We start from the raw sequence: 13,981 nt of genomic DNA, 5'->3' as shown, positions 1-13,981 counted from the left end.
AATGAACATGTTTACATGAGAACAAGTCATTTTGTAACTAACATGATTTCAAGTGTATTTCGAAAGCTGGGTATACTAGTATATTTTCAAATGAATGTTTGTACGAACATTCATATTAAAATTCATATCAGTTTATAACATGCATCTTTACATGCTCGATTTTGTGTTGTAACCAATAGCAAACAACATGTTAACCATTGTTTCTGATGTGACTTATACAGAAGTTTACATACTTTAATGTTAAAATTTCTTTTCCTATTACCAAACTCGGAACAATAAAAGTCACTGGAAAAGAAAATTCTTATCAGTACATTCGATGACTTGACAAATGTCATTTTGAAAGTACTTCACGTTTTCATTTACTTTTAAAATTAGATCTTAGAATGAATGTAATTTTCCAAACAAAAGTCACATTCACGGTTAAATGTGTTTAATAAAAATTTTCCTTCCTCCTCCTTTACGTATTCTCGTCACTGAAGTTGAAAACAAACGTCAGTTTTACTACACTAACAATTCGAAAATCAAACACACATTTCAGACACTAAAGTTGTCAAACAAAATGTTTCTAGAGTATGGCTAGTTTAAATGTTGTAAATATTAATGCTGTGTGATATATAGAATATACAGTAATGTCTTGTAGGGGTGTTCAGACCATTAAACAATTCTCATTTTAATGAATAACAAATATTTCTCAAAGGCAAGAGACTAAATACTTTTGAAATATGCTGTATGTAGATACTATATAGAAAGGATTTTTCTACCAAAAAATGGTGGCTGCTAGTAGCAACTAGGTTTTCCAACTGCTTTAGCTGGAGAAGAATATCCACAAAAGGAGTTCTAAAACTCTGCAAAACATGAGGGCTTACCCTACATTCAAACCTTATTTTTATCATGAATAAAGAAACTCATTTTTAAAACTTAAAAAAAAACTTGTAAAAAAAACTGTTCTAGTCTCCCTCTCAAATTCCATTCAGCATTATGATTTGTTAGTTGAAGGTTCTAGGCTATGCTACAGTCACTGCCTGATCTTTTTAAAATCTAAGTGACTCTACTCTCTAAATTCTTCATTAAAATTAAAAAATGTAAAAAATTCAGCAGCTGAATGTGTTCAAAGGAAAACTACAGCAATATCACAATTAGGGACCCACAGTGGATGAATTTCCACTTTCACTGGCCTTTCTTTAGCCCCTGATCACAACATATGTGAAAATTTAACTTTTAGTGAAGAAAAAAAGATTATGAAGCTCTTCCCCAAACTTAGGACCCATATACACAGATATTTAAAGGACTTTCAATACAGAGAGTGTTTATGAATAACATTTTACACTTTGTCTTTATTATCTTCAAGGTTGAAAAATAAAAGTTTGTAGTATCTTTTTTCATTTCATTTTGTATAGCCAGGTGAACATTAAATAATGCATATTCATATTTCTTTCCCGTATGCATCTAGACATGACATGTCTTTTCCTAGCTGCTTTGTTAAAAAAAAGAAAAAAAAGAAAAAAAAGACTGTTTACAGAGCTCAATTCTTTAAGCTGAAGTTTACCTACTGTACATACATACAAATATGCCATAGAATTGACTTATTCCCACTTCCTAAATTTGTAAATACTTTTGTAGCGCCCTGCTCCTTAAGAGCAGACGCTATTCTTTCAAATTTAGTTTAATTGAAGCTACAGTTCAGGCTCAGTTTATTATTACCTAAATGTATTGGTTTCTGTACAAGTTTGACTGGACTGTGCAAATTTCCATCCGACCATGGGTAGTGCTGTTACCATTGGTGGCTGTTGTAAATACAGTCTGGTTGGACATATTGAATACTCTCTGCTCAGAGACAGATCGGTGGGAGTGGTTCATCCACCGTGCATTTTGGGTAGGAGTATTTAAGGGGCAGACACAATTTTAGAAGGGTTGGTGCTTCCTGACCTCATGGCCCTCCTGGCCTGGGGAAATTACTGCTACTTAAAATTCTGCCTTGGGGTCGGCGGACCCGAGGCTCATCCACCAGAAGAAGGCCCAACGTTTAGGGGTCTATTGGTCCATAGGATGGTCTCTTTGTTGTCTGGCCTGCGGGAAGAAGCAAGGGATTGAAGTAACCAGGGGAGGACTCTTCAGGAGAGGATCTAGCATAAGGCTGGAGAAGAGCCTGGGAACTCAGTTGGAGACGCATCTGGGATCTGTTTATTCAGGATTGTTGGGTCTGTGGCAGAGACCATATTGGAAACAATAATCTGTTTATTCAGGATTGTCGGGTCTGTGGCAGAGACCATATCGGAAACAATAATCTGTTTATTCAGGATTGTCGGGTCTGTGGCAGAGACCATATCGCAAACAATAATTTGTCTATTCAGGATTGTCAGGTCTGTGGCAGAGACTGTACTCGAGCATTGCATCGGCTGCTAGGTTGGTGAGAGAAACCTATCCGATGGTTGCTGAATCCAGCTGGGGAAGTGCTGCTCGCTGGACTTAGAAATTACCTCTAACCGCAATATTTCAATATACCTGAATCCGTTCACATTTTTATCCTGCTATTGCATATGTTGTGTCTTCAATAAAACTTGGAAAAAGGACTAAGTGTTTGAGCCAATGTTTTTCAAATGAACATCTATTTTGGGTCTCCCCTATGACGGACACTGAGAAGGTAACTGTAAGCCCAAGAAAATATTAAGTAGCTACCCGAGGGAGAGAAAAACGGGGAGAGCCACACTTTGTTCACACTGGGCTGTATAAAAGAGAGACTGAACACAAACAGCTTCTGTTGTGCCTTCTCTTCTTAAGTATAATGTTTTTTAACAGTTTTTGACACCAGTGCCATAAGTACACCCTATATTAAATTCACATATAATATAAATATTTTATATTAATAGTAAAAAAAAAAAATATATACAAAACATTTAAAAAACATACAAAAACAAAATAACACTGACCCAAAACCTTTATGGTTTCTAATTTAAACTATTACTACTACTACTACTACTACTACTACTACTACTACTACTACTGCTCAACCGATGCTCATTTAGCATTTTTAATACAAATGCAGCTATCTAATTTTTCTCCATTCATGCTATTTATAATGCATGTAAACTTAATTCCACCATTAACATACCATCAGGCTTAAAAGGTATCTTGTTCATATAAAATCTGAGATTGCACAAGTCATTTTGACAACGTAGATCCTTAAAATTCTGCTGAAAAACAAAGAAAGATACCTAGTGATATTCTGCCTGAACCAAGTATCATCATTAACAATGGATGTATCGGTAGCCATTTTTTATGGGTAAATGAAGCATTTACTGCATATCAGTACTGCGTATTCTTTACCATTACTGCAGAAGGAGATCCTGTCAGAATAGAAGTTTGGGGATTGCCAATGCTGACTTGCTTTTAAATGGCATATGGGTGGGTTATCATTGCCATCCATTTTATGCTACTCTAGTAAGTCAATGACCAAAGAAAAAGTATTCAGCTAATACATTTGTAACTCTTAAACCTGCATACTTATTTCAGGTCAGAAACTCAAATGGTGAAGCAAGGATGAGGATGAAAGCCACAAATCCCCCCCCCCCCCACCTTAACCATAACATTTTGCCATTGGCAGCTTCCATATTTATATCTTAACAGGTTAGATTTAAACCATTTTTCCCACTGTATACTGTCTATCAGAAAGATAACTCCATTCCACAATTTGCTATAAGTATACACGCAGATTATGTCTGACAATAAGAACATATATGAGAAAACACAATGGGGGTTATTTACTAAAGGCAAATCCACTTTGCACTGCAAGTGCACTTGAAAGTGCAGTCGCTCTAAATCTGAGGGGAAGATCTGAAATGAGTGGAAGCTCTGCTGATTTTATCATCCAATCACGTACAAGCTAAAATGCTGTTTTTTATTTTCCTTGAATGCCCCCCTCAGATCTACAGCGACTTTACTTCCATGTGCACTTTCAGTACACTTTCAAGTGCACTTACAGTGCAAAGTGGATTTTCCTTTAGTAAATAACCCCCAATGCCTAAACCTTAATCATTGTCTCATAATTACAAGAAATTGCAAATTACCTATAAATTAGAAACCATATAAAATGGAGATTATTATAATACTAAAGCTGGTTATACACTAGTAGATATCTAAATGAACGTTCATACGAAAATTTGAACATTTGTACAAAAATTCTTAGTACATATGATGATTTGACGAATGTTGTTCAAAAGTACTTATGCTTTGTGCTCCCCACTCTTGCCACCTGCCATTTTTTTTCTTATGAATTATTCATATATCCTCCCTGTTATTAGACTGGGATTTACCCAGATACAGTACTTGATGCTACAGATGATCGATATACACTGTTTTCATTTTCATCGTTTTTTTAAGATGGAAGCTTGTTGCAATTTGTTATATTTGTGATATCCCTTATATTGAATCTCATACCATACCAATTGTACGGCTAAGATATTGTTAAACTATATAACTGTATATGCAATATTTTTCTTTAATAAACCTTGTTTGGAAAAAAGAAAAGTACTTAATTTGCTTCTAACATTTGGTTTTGGATTGAATGGACTTTCCCGAGAAAAAATTTCCATCCTGCTAATATTCTCTTCGCTGCATTTGAAAACTAAAGCAAATTTGACCCCCTAACGATTAGAAAACCCAACGAACGTTCCAAACATGAAAAAATGTAAATACAATTCTACTAGCCTATGGCTAGCTTTACACACTAACTGTGGTTGATTTACTAAAGGAAAAAAGACTGTGCACTTTGCAAAGAGCAGTTACACTCTGCGAGAGCAGTTGCTCCAGAGCTTAGTAAATTAGGAAAAGCTCTGCTCAATTCCATCATCCAATCATATGCAAACAAAAAGACTGTTTTTTTAAATCTTCCTTGCACGTGATTGGGTATTCTTTGCAAAGTGACGCTTTACCTCATTTACTAAGCTCTGGAGCAACTGCAATTTGCAGAGTGTAACTGCACTTTGCAAAGTGCTCAGTCTTTTTGCCTTTAGTAAATCAACCTCAGAGAATGACAGGGGTTGATTTACTAAAAATGCAAAGTGCAAAAGTTTGTGCAGCTGTGCATAGTAGCCAATCAGCTTCTAACTTCAGCTTGTTCAACTAAGCTTTTCTAATACAACCTGGAAGCTGATTGCTTTTTCTGGTAGAGCTGCACCAGATTTTGCACTCTCCAGTTTTAGTAAATAAACTCCTAAGTCTCCTCAAAAGAAAAAAAGACAGGGCCTGAGATTTGAAGGGATGCAAAACTCAGATATTGTAGCCTCCCTGAAAGGTATTCCTGAGTGTGGCTCGGGGTTAAATTTCAGCACTATTAGCGGTAACCCCGAGCCACACTTGGGATTGCATTGCAGGATCCTGGTGCAGGTTACTTACCTTGTCCCCAGGATCCTGCGATGTCCCCCCGCGGTGTCCGTGGGCTCTGTCCTCCTCTGTGCCAGGCTCCGTTCCCTGCGAGTGTCAGAAAATGTAAAAATCATAACACATACAGTACTGTAATCTTACAGATTACAGTATTGTATGAAATAATTTCACATCCCTTTTGTCCCCAGTGGTTTGCCCAGTGCCCTGCATGCAGTTTTATATGATATATACTGTTCTTTCTGCCTGGAAACTGGAGATTGTCCACGGCAAACAAAAAAGTGTCCCTTTACGTCAAAAGTGGCTCTAGACCAGCTAGAAAACAGCGATAGTAAATTAGAACACTTGCAGAATTGAATGATAGTGAATTGTGAGGAAATTTATTTTATTATTATTATATTATTATTTTTTTAATTATTTACATTTATTTATTATATTATAATTTATGATTTTGTGTTTCAAACTTCATCATACCCAGGATAGCTACTAGACTCTTGTTTGGACAGATTTAAGTGTGTTATTGCTAAGAATTACAGGCCTACAATATAAAACGCCAAATTTCCATGCAAAATAATTGTAACGCTTTCAGCACCTAAAATCCGACATAATCATACCGCCAGGGAGGTTAAGGCTGGGTTCACACTAGCTGCGGCCGTGGCTCACAGCAGGGGTCCAGTGCGTGTCTGTTCACTGTTTCAGGTGTGAATTAGGTCTGAATTTTTGGCTGAATTCTCACCTGATATGGACCAGAAGAAGTACAGGACCCTTCTGCAATTCGGACTGTGACCGCCCCGGGGGTGTGTGAACCGGCTCCATTGAGAACCGGTCACACTCTCCTGACATGCAAATTGGAATGCGGGGAAACCCACATCCAATTGGCATCAGTGTGAACACATCCTAAAAGTGGGGAGGTTGGAGTCATTGTTTAAATAGTCCCTGAGAGGTAAGGGTACATGTTATAACAATTCAAGAGCTGAAATTATGATTTTTGCAAATGAACAATTGTGACCATTTCTGTTTAGTTCTATTTTAACACAAAGAAGACACTTTGAAAAAAAAAAATGGATAGAGGAAAAGGATGTCATAGAAATCTTACTGGGTATTGGTGTCGATACTTGTACAAATCTCTTGCTGCATAAAAGCTTCTCTTTGGTTTGATGTTCTGTTCCAATGCATTGCTGTCATTCTGAAAAATACAGATTGAAAGATTAAAAGCATAGTAATAAAAACCCCATAGATTTCACTGTGGGAAAGCAACACATTTACCTAAAGGTTTAAATATGGTTTCCCATTGAAGAAAATATACACAGATCATTATCACTGAACAAAATATTCCCCACATGTCTCCTGAACTGGTTTTCTGTACGGGAGTTCTCATTATATGTGTGTCTTCCTATTTAAATTGAAAACAGTGGGATCTGTCTGATCCCCCATGATGTTAGACTGAATGACTCAGAATAATGCAAATGACACAGGTACATTGAGGAAAGCAGGAGTGTAGTGAGATCTGTCTAGGGAACAATTAGTATCTTTCCCAGCAGTCTTTATGTGCAGTGCTGTACAAACATTTCCTATGCCATACTGTCTACCTGATGGCTCACAACAGTATACAGTCCAAGTAGAGGCTTACATTGGAACCCCGTCTTCTGTACTGGCAGACCTTATCAACACTGTCCCCAGTCTGATGTGCCCACATTACAGATTACACAGCACACAATTATTTCAAATAATACATGCTTGTATAAATCAATGAAAAGCAACGAGAAAATATAGGTAATGACATTCCTGACCTCTCTTTTGAAAATGCTAGCTGCCTGGCTGTCATGCTACTCCAGTGGCTTCAATACTTTATGAGACATTGAGAAAGGGCAAGTATGTAGGTTAGGAGTTCTGACTTTATTTATTCTAACCTGTGAACCTTTTCCGGGTCAAAGAAACTATAAAAATAACACACAGACAGGAAACTAATATTCTTAGATGGAAGACAACAAGGGTGGCTCCCAAGAATATATAAATAAAAACGAAATCTAACCCCTAACCTAGCCACTCAAAGTAATACTTAATATTAACCATCAATTATGCCCCGTACACACAATCGTATTTTCCAACAACAAATTTTGGATGTGAGCTTGTTGGCCATGTGTATGCTCCATCGACCATTTGTTGTCGGACTTTCCGCCAACAAATGTTGGCTAGCAGGTTCCCAAATTTTCCACCAGCAAATGTTTGTTGTCTAACTTTCCGACCGTGTGTACACAAGTCTGTCGGACAAAAGTCCACACATGCTCGGAATCAAGTACGAGCTGGAAATATAACTAGCGTTCGTAATGGAGATATCAGGTACGTCTTGTACGTCACTATGTTCGTAATTGTTGAAATATCAAAAAAATAATACTGCGCCAACCAAAGTATGTGAAGCAACAGACACAACAATCAGACCAATTGTAAATCCATAAATATAATAAAGTGTGGCGCTAAAAAGAACGTAATGTTCATTATTGAGCAAGACCCACCAAAATATTAGTCTGGAGGTCATACAATGCACAATAAAGTGTTTAATGAAACAAAGCTTCTACCAACTACATGTGAGGTCACATGTAATATAATAAAACCTGTGTATCTGTGAAATAGTCCCATGTGTGGAATATCTAATTATGCATAAGAGCAACCAAATGATACATAAACTGTAAGTCACTATGCGCGACTCAAATAAAATTATCAAAAATGATATACATACATATGAATGGTGTTACAATCATAACTTAAAAATAAATATGTGTTCAAAGTGAAAAACTAAAATAAAAGTTCATAGAAAGTTCTTGAAACATATATCAGGGAAATGACCAGTATGGCCTGCACTAGAACTTGTTTTATGGGTCTCTCGTAGCTAGGACTGGCTTCGGTGTAGTTTGGTGACCAGACTTGTGGTGTAGATAAGGACAGGTGAAAATACCCTTACCGGAATCGATGGACTCACTAGCCAGCGGCTGAGAGTTGAACAGGCTTAGAGAGTGGCTGAAGCTGGTAGATGCAGCACTGTATCCAAACTCAAATAGAGAAGCGGTAGGAGCACTCACCGGTCACCCTAATCCAGTCTCACTGGCTTCCATTCTCCATAGTATAGGACTGTATGTCAATCCAATTAGAAATCTTCACAGAGAGGATACGGCCCTCAGATTGAAAGATTAAAAAGAAAACTTCCGCATAGTGTGAATCAGCTTTCAAAAAAATTTTCATAAAAAGTTTTATAATAAAAAGCACTCTGGCTCCTAAGACAAAATAGAGACCGGGTGCAAAAAGGAATAAAATAAGCGCTTACATCGATCGTGGCAAGACAGGCATATCAAACCCTCGTTCGTAATTGTTGGCCAACATTTGTGTGACCGTGTTTATGCAAGACAAGTTGGAGCCAACACCCTTCGAACAAAAATCCACGGTTTTGTTGTCAGAAAGTCCAATCGTGTGTACGGGGCATTACACTTAGGCTCGGTTCACACATGGGCGGCACGACTTGCAGGTCGCCTCAGCGAGGCGACCTGCAAACGACTGCCGGGGCGACTTGCGAGACGACTTCTGCATAGAAGTCTATGCAAGTCGCCCCAAGTCGCCCCCAAAGTAATACAGGAACCTTTTTCTAAGTCGGAGCGACTTGCGTCGCTCCGATTAGAACGGTTCCATAGCACAGAACGGGAGGCGACTTGTCAGGCGACTAGGTCGCCTGACAAGTCGCCCCAGTGTGAACCGAGCTTTACTGTAAGCCATAAACTTCGTCCTTAATCTAAACCCAACATTTAAACTAAATTACTGTATTACACATTTTTTGACAACTGTGCTGGCAGCATTGTTTTTTTCATATTTTTATTGTAATTCTGATTATACACTAATTTATTTTAGGTGTATGGAGGGTCCCATCATTCACGTGTATGGGTTGTAAGCAAAGCCCAAATAATACACATAAAGTACAACCATAGCAGATATTATCACCAATAGAAAACTCAAAATAAAGCTGTACAGTCAATAAAAAAATATTTTCAAAATGAGTTTTGCATTCTTCACAGACTAGCTCACAACTGATTGGTAGGTATGACCAAGGAGCAAGCACTTCTAAAGAGATGGTGGGGATACCTACCTCCTTTAAATAAAAGGACGTACAGAAAACACTTAATTTTTTTCCCCCTTTTGCTCTGTACATATTTTCAGTTGTAAATTCTTCTGCACAGTTTATGAAGGCATGTGCTTTAAAGAAATTATGATTGAAGGGTTCCTGACATTGAAAAAGCCAAATATGTCAACAACATAACCGATAATCTAATTTTTATCATAAAGATGAGATGCACTTATGCTATAAATGCTTAGCCAGTTTATTGTAATGCATCTATGATTTACGCTACAAAAGTGCAGTTCTCTTTCGTACATATAAATCCTTCATGGTATATTAAATGAGTCACTCTATCCCCTGAGACTAGCAGAAGTTGAAATGATAAGTAAAAAATACAGCTTAGCACAGAGAAATTTCTGATAAGAATATATAGACTTGCATATGCTGCAAGGAAATCTGCTTCATATGTCGCATTTGTTACAATAAATCAAACAGCTATTAGACATGAGCTTGAGGCATTAACTCCACAAGTTTAAATGTTTAATTGAACACCTTAAAGCATAACTCCACAAAGGCTTCCACTGAAAACATACAAGATTAGCATATATTCTAATTAATAAGGATTCTTTCCAAGTATTTTACTGACAGTTTATATGTTGTAGGGCCTTCCCTTAGGGAGCTTATGCTCAAGTGCTGAAAGCATATAAGCAAATATATGTTAAAGGGGGTTTTCACTTTCAGTTACATAGTGGAAAACCCTTTGACTCTTGGTGGCTGGCAGCGTAGATAGCAATCAGAAGTTCTCAAGCAGCTGCAGGGCTCCCGTCCGTTTCTTGGCTGTCTTCAGCTCTGTAGTAAGGCAACACAGTTCCTGCCAAACTTGCGTGTGATTCAAACAATCCATCATTTACTACAATAATAAATACACAAATTTTTAACTGGATGCAAAATGCAAATATGTAAATGTTAAAATTATATTTAAACGTTATTAAGCCCAAAAGCAAACATTTATTATACTGCAGCATTATACTGGAAGTTTAATCCTCTAAGTGAGACAAACATTGCCGTTATTTAGCACCAGACTAAGTTGCATATGATTGCAGGATTTTAGCGAAGTCTCACATTTCAAATTTTTCCATAAACACTAACAGTGTGTGGTAAAATGTTTGATTATAATGAGTGACATTTGTTCAGTCTGCTGCTCCCTTTCACTCAAAGATGGCTTATTGTAACATTGTACCTGTATTATAGTTAGTTGGAACATGAGAGGTGGATTTTAGCCAAACCCACATGATGCCTGAACAAAAATGGTGCAAGCACTTTTTGGGGAGAAGTGCAGATGACTGCATCCCACAAGTGTAACACTGACCTTCTACCTCACCTGCATGCATGTGTCATGAAAATATATATCAGATGCTATGTCCGGAAGTACCCACAAACACAACAAAAGTTCCTTGAGCGCTATAAACTGTCCGCCATCTATGTAGATGTATGCAGGGCTTTTTTTCACCGGGAACGCAGGGGAATGCAGTTCTGGCACCTCCAACACTGAATGTATGTAATATCATGGGGTGTGGGTGTGCTGGAGGGTCTATTGATGTTGTCTGCTGGGGGATCTATTGTCACTGGTGGGGATCTGATTTTGTGTGAGGGTCTATTGTTGCTGATGGGGAATGGATTGTTGCTGGGGGGTCTTATGTTGCTGGCTGCTGAGAGATCTGTTGTTGCTGCTGGGGGGGGGGGGGGTCTAATGTTGTTTGGGTGGATATTTTGTTACAGGGTGTGATATTTTGTTGTGGGTGGTTCACTGTTACTGCAGGGAATCTATTGTTGTTGGGGTGGAGTCTATTGTTGCTGGGGAGTCTATTGTTGTGTGGGGATCTATTGCTGGGATTCTATTGTTGCTGGCTGCAGGGGATCTATTTTACTGCTTTTCTTTTTATCATTACCATGTTCCATACAAATGATTTAGCATCACAAAATGATACTTGGTTCTGTATTCTCTAAAAGGTGCAGTACTGGTAGGTGGGTAGGGGGTGGAATTAAGGGACGGTGGTCAGAGGTGGGTAGGGGGCAGAGACAAGGGGTGACTCAGATGGGGGGAGTTCCTGCACCTATTCTCTGAGAAAAAAAGCCCTGGATGTATGTATCCTGGAAAATATAAATTGAGCTAAAGCCCAGTGCAGCCGCCAACCACTGGAAAAGGTGGATAACAAAACACTGAAACAAAGAAGCAGCGCTCTATGGGTCCAGCATAAAGACTTGCAAACCTATAGCCAAATAAAAAATGTATTTATTTGATGCTCTCTTGAGAAAATAACAATAACTGTCAATGATAAAAAAAAAATTGTAGGGATTTGCAGAGGCAATCATAAAAACAGTCATCCTAGATATAATGTGAAAAAATAAACACGATCAAAGTCAACTTTGATAACGCACGGGCGTGCAAAACATGTAAGCCATGGTCGTCACAGCAACCTAGAGCATGCGGTCCACCCTGACAAATCGACATCCTGGTTACTTCCTCTTCCGGTGCGACATCCACGTCATCTTAGGTGCCCGGCCCCAGCCAGCTTGGTCGGCTTTTCTGGCTCTATTCCCCAGCGGTGGATACTACAATACACCTCCCGAAGCACAGCGGGTTTGACACCCGCGATCAGCTACCGTGCTGACAGCTGTGAATTTGGATTCCCTGCCCAGGTGGTTCATCCCAGAAATCCATTCAGTTTGACCACTGGCTGATAGTTGAAGTGAATGTTGATGTTAACCCCTCTCCACCTGGATGTCATAGTGGTACAGTGTTTATTTTTTCACATTATATCTACAATGACTATTTGTTTTTATGATTGCCTCTGCAAATCCCTACAAATTTTTTATCATTGACAGTTTTTTTTTTTCTCAAGAGTGCAACAAATAAATTCATTTTTTACTTGGCTATAGGTTTACAAGTCTTTATGCTGGACCCATAGAGCACTGCGTCTTTGTTTACGGAAGATTCCACATCATATGCATATTACAGGTGTGATAAAAAACTTAAAAGGAAAATGCTTTTTTTTATTCCTCTATTCATATTTCTCCTTTTGAAAGGCACAAAAGTCTTTCCATATACTATGGATCAAATATTTCCTGCCAAATCCCGGAGAGCTTTGCATCCATTGGGTTCCTGCTTTTCCTTCTTCTCTCTAGTATCCAATACTCATACATGTATTTTTTTTCCTAAGTAGCAATAGGGTATTTACTCAGATTGACAAATCTGACTGTACTCCTGTTCCAAGGATTTACCACTGTATTTTATCTATGTATTTAAATACACTACTTCTTCACTGGACTATGACCTGGGAATGTGGAGATTGAGCGATCAGTTGATGAGAATTTAAGGGAAACCATTAGGAAAGAAATCAATAAGCTTTTTTTGAACAATGACTACCAAGATGTATCTATTTTTATGATATGATCTGCTTTCAAGGCCCACGTTAGAGTGTTATGACCTCTAATAACTTTCAGATGAAAAAAACACCACCTCCAGAGCTACTGGAAATGTACATTGTCCTTATACATGAGAGTCACAGGTCATGGTCTCCAAAACCAGCTGTTCATGTGGCTGCTGATTCTATGCAGGATCAGTCTGCTGTTTTGCAACTGGGCCCCATGCTTGATGCCTGTTTATTGGTGCAACCACATTTGAACTTCAAAGAGTTCTTTTCAGGTTCCAGTATTTAGACTTTTTCACATTCCCCAATGGTTCTTAGCAAGAAGTGCTGCTGGACACATCCTCTGAGGTCATGCCCAGGAAATCTATTGAAACCTACTGAGCGCACTTGAAAGTCATGGAGCAAAGACCTGTCTGAATATCTGTTCCCAGGCTTCTGTACCATTTATGACCTCAGCCTGTTTCTCCATGATTCTTGTTATCTGCCTGCCCTGACCTTTTGCCTTATAGACCACAACTTTGTGTTGATTTTGTACCATGTTTTGTTTGTGCCTACTGTCATCTGTACCTCTCCAAGTGCCACCAAGGGCAGCAACCTGAGAGCCATCTGCAGCAATACTCATCATCCCTTCCAGGGTGCTCTGGTGACCATCAGGTCATTCCTTATAAGTGATTTTGAGATGGACCTATTGTATACTGCTAATATACAGTATATATCATTTTTTATTATGTATTTGTGTTTTATTTTATACTTTACTTTATGCTATGCATCTCTGCCTCTAATTCATATCTGCCCCCTAAAAGTAGGATATAAAGTAGCAAAAAAAAAAAAGAAGAAATCAATCCTATATATACGGTAATTAAGCTGTAAATTTTATAAGGGATGATAGGCATTTTTGCAGCCAATGGTCTGTGAAATCTGGTAAAGACATTTTTTTTTCACAACAAAAATGATACATAAATGAAAGGTAGGATGGAAGTTCATCCATGAGCTTCCCACCTAATTAAACAAATAATATTTTTTTTACAGATCTCTTTGACTAACACATACAATATAAATAGTGTAATAGTTTTAC

At 38.1% G+C, this 13,981-nt stretch overlaps 1 protein-coding gene across 4 annotated transcripts in view; it reads right to left on the bottom strand.

The window, feature by feature from the left end:
• OGFRL1 (opioid growth factor receptor like 1) overlaps window positions 1–13,981 on the bottom strand; it is a 52,620-nt gene that overhangs the window by 19,480 nt on the left and 19,159 nt on the right. For 2 of the 4 annotated variants that reach the window (XM_073626758.1, XM_073626760.1), the window contains exons 2-3: window positions 6,473–6,562; window positions 3,110–3,188 (exon numbers count right to left, since the gene is read on the bottom strand). In XM_073626758.1, coding sequence (XP_073482859.1) covers window positions 3,110–3,188; window positions 6,473–6,562 — 169 coding nt within the window. Of the gene's footprint in view, window positions 1–3,109; window positions 3,192–6,472; window positions 6,563–13,981 lie in introns of all 4 variants that reach the window. The other 2 variants (XM_073626757.1, XM_073626759.1) reach the window with 1 other exon arrangement.

The sequence above is a fragment of the Aquarana catesbeiana genome, linkage group LG04 (assembly GCF_042186555.1).
Source record: "Aquarana catesbeiana isolate 2022-GZ linkage group LG04, ASM4218655v1, whole genome shotgun sequence".
In the NCBI taxonomy this organism is placed as follows: domain Eukaryota; kingdom Metazoa; phylum Chordata; class Amphibia; order Anura; family Ranidae; genus Aquarana; species Aquarana catesbeiana.
The sequence above is the reverse complement of the archived record's forward strand: the minus strand, read 5'-3'. Positions and strand labels throughout refer to the sequence as shown.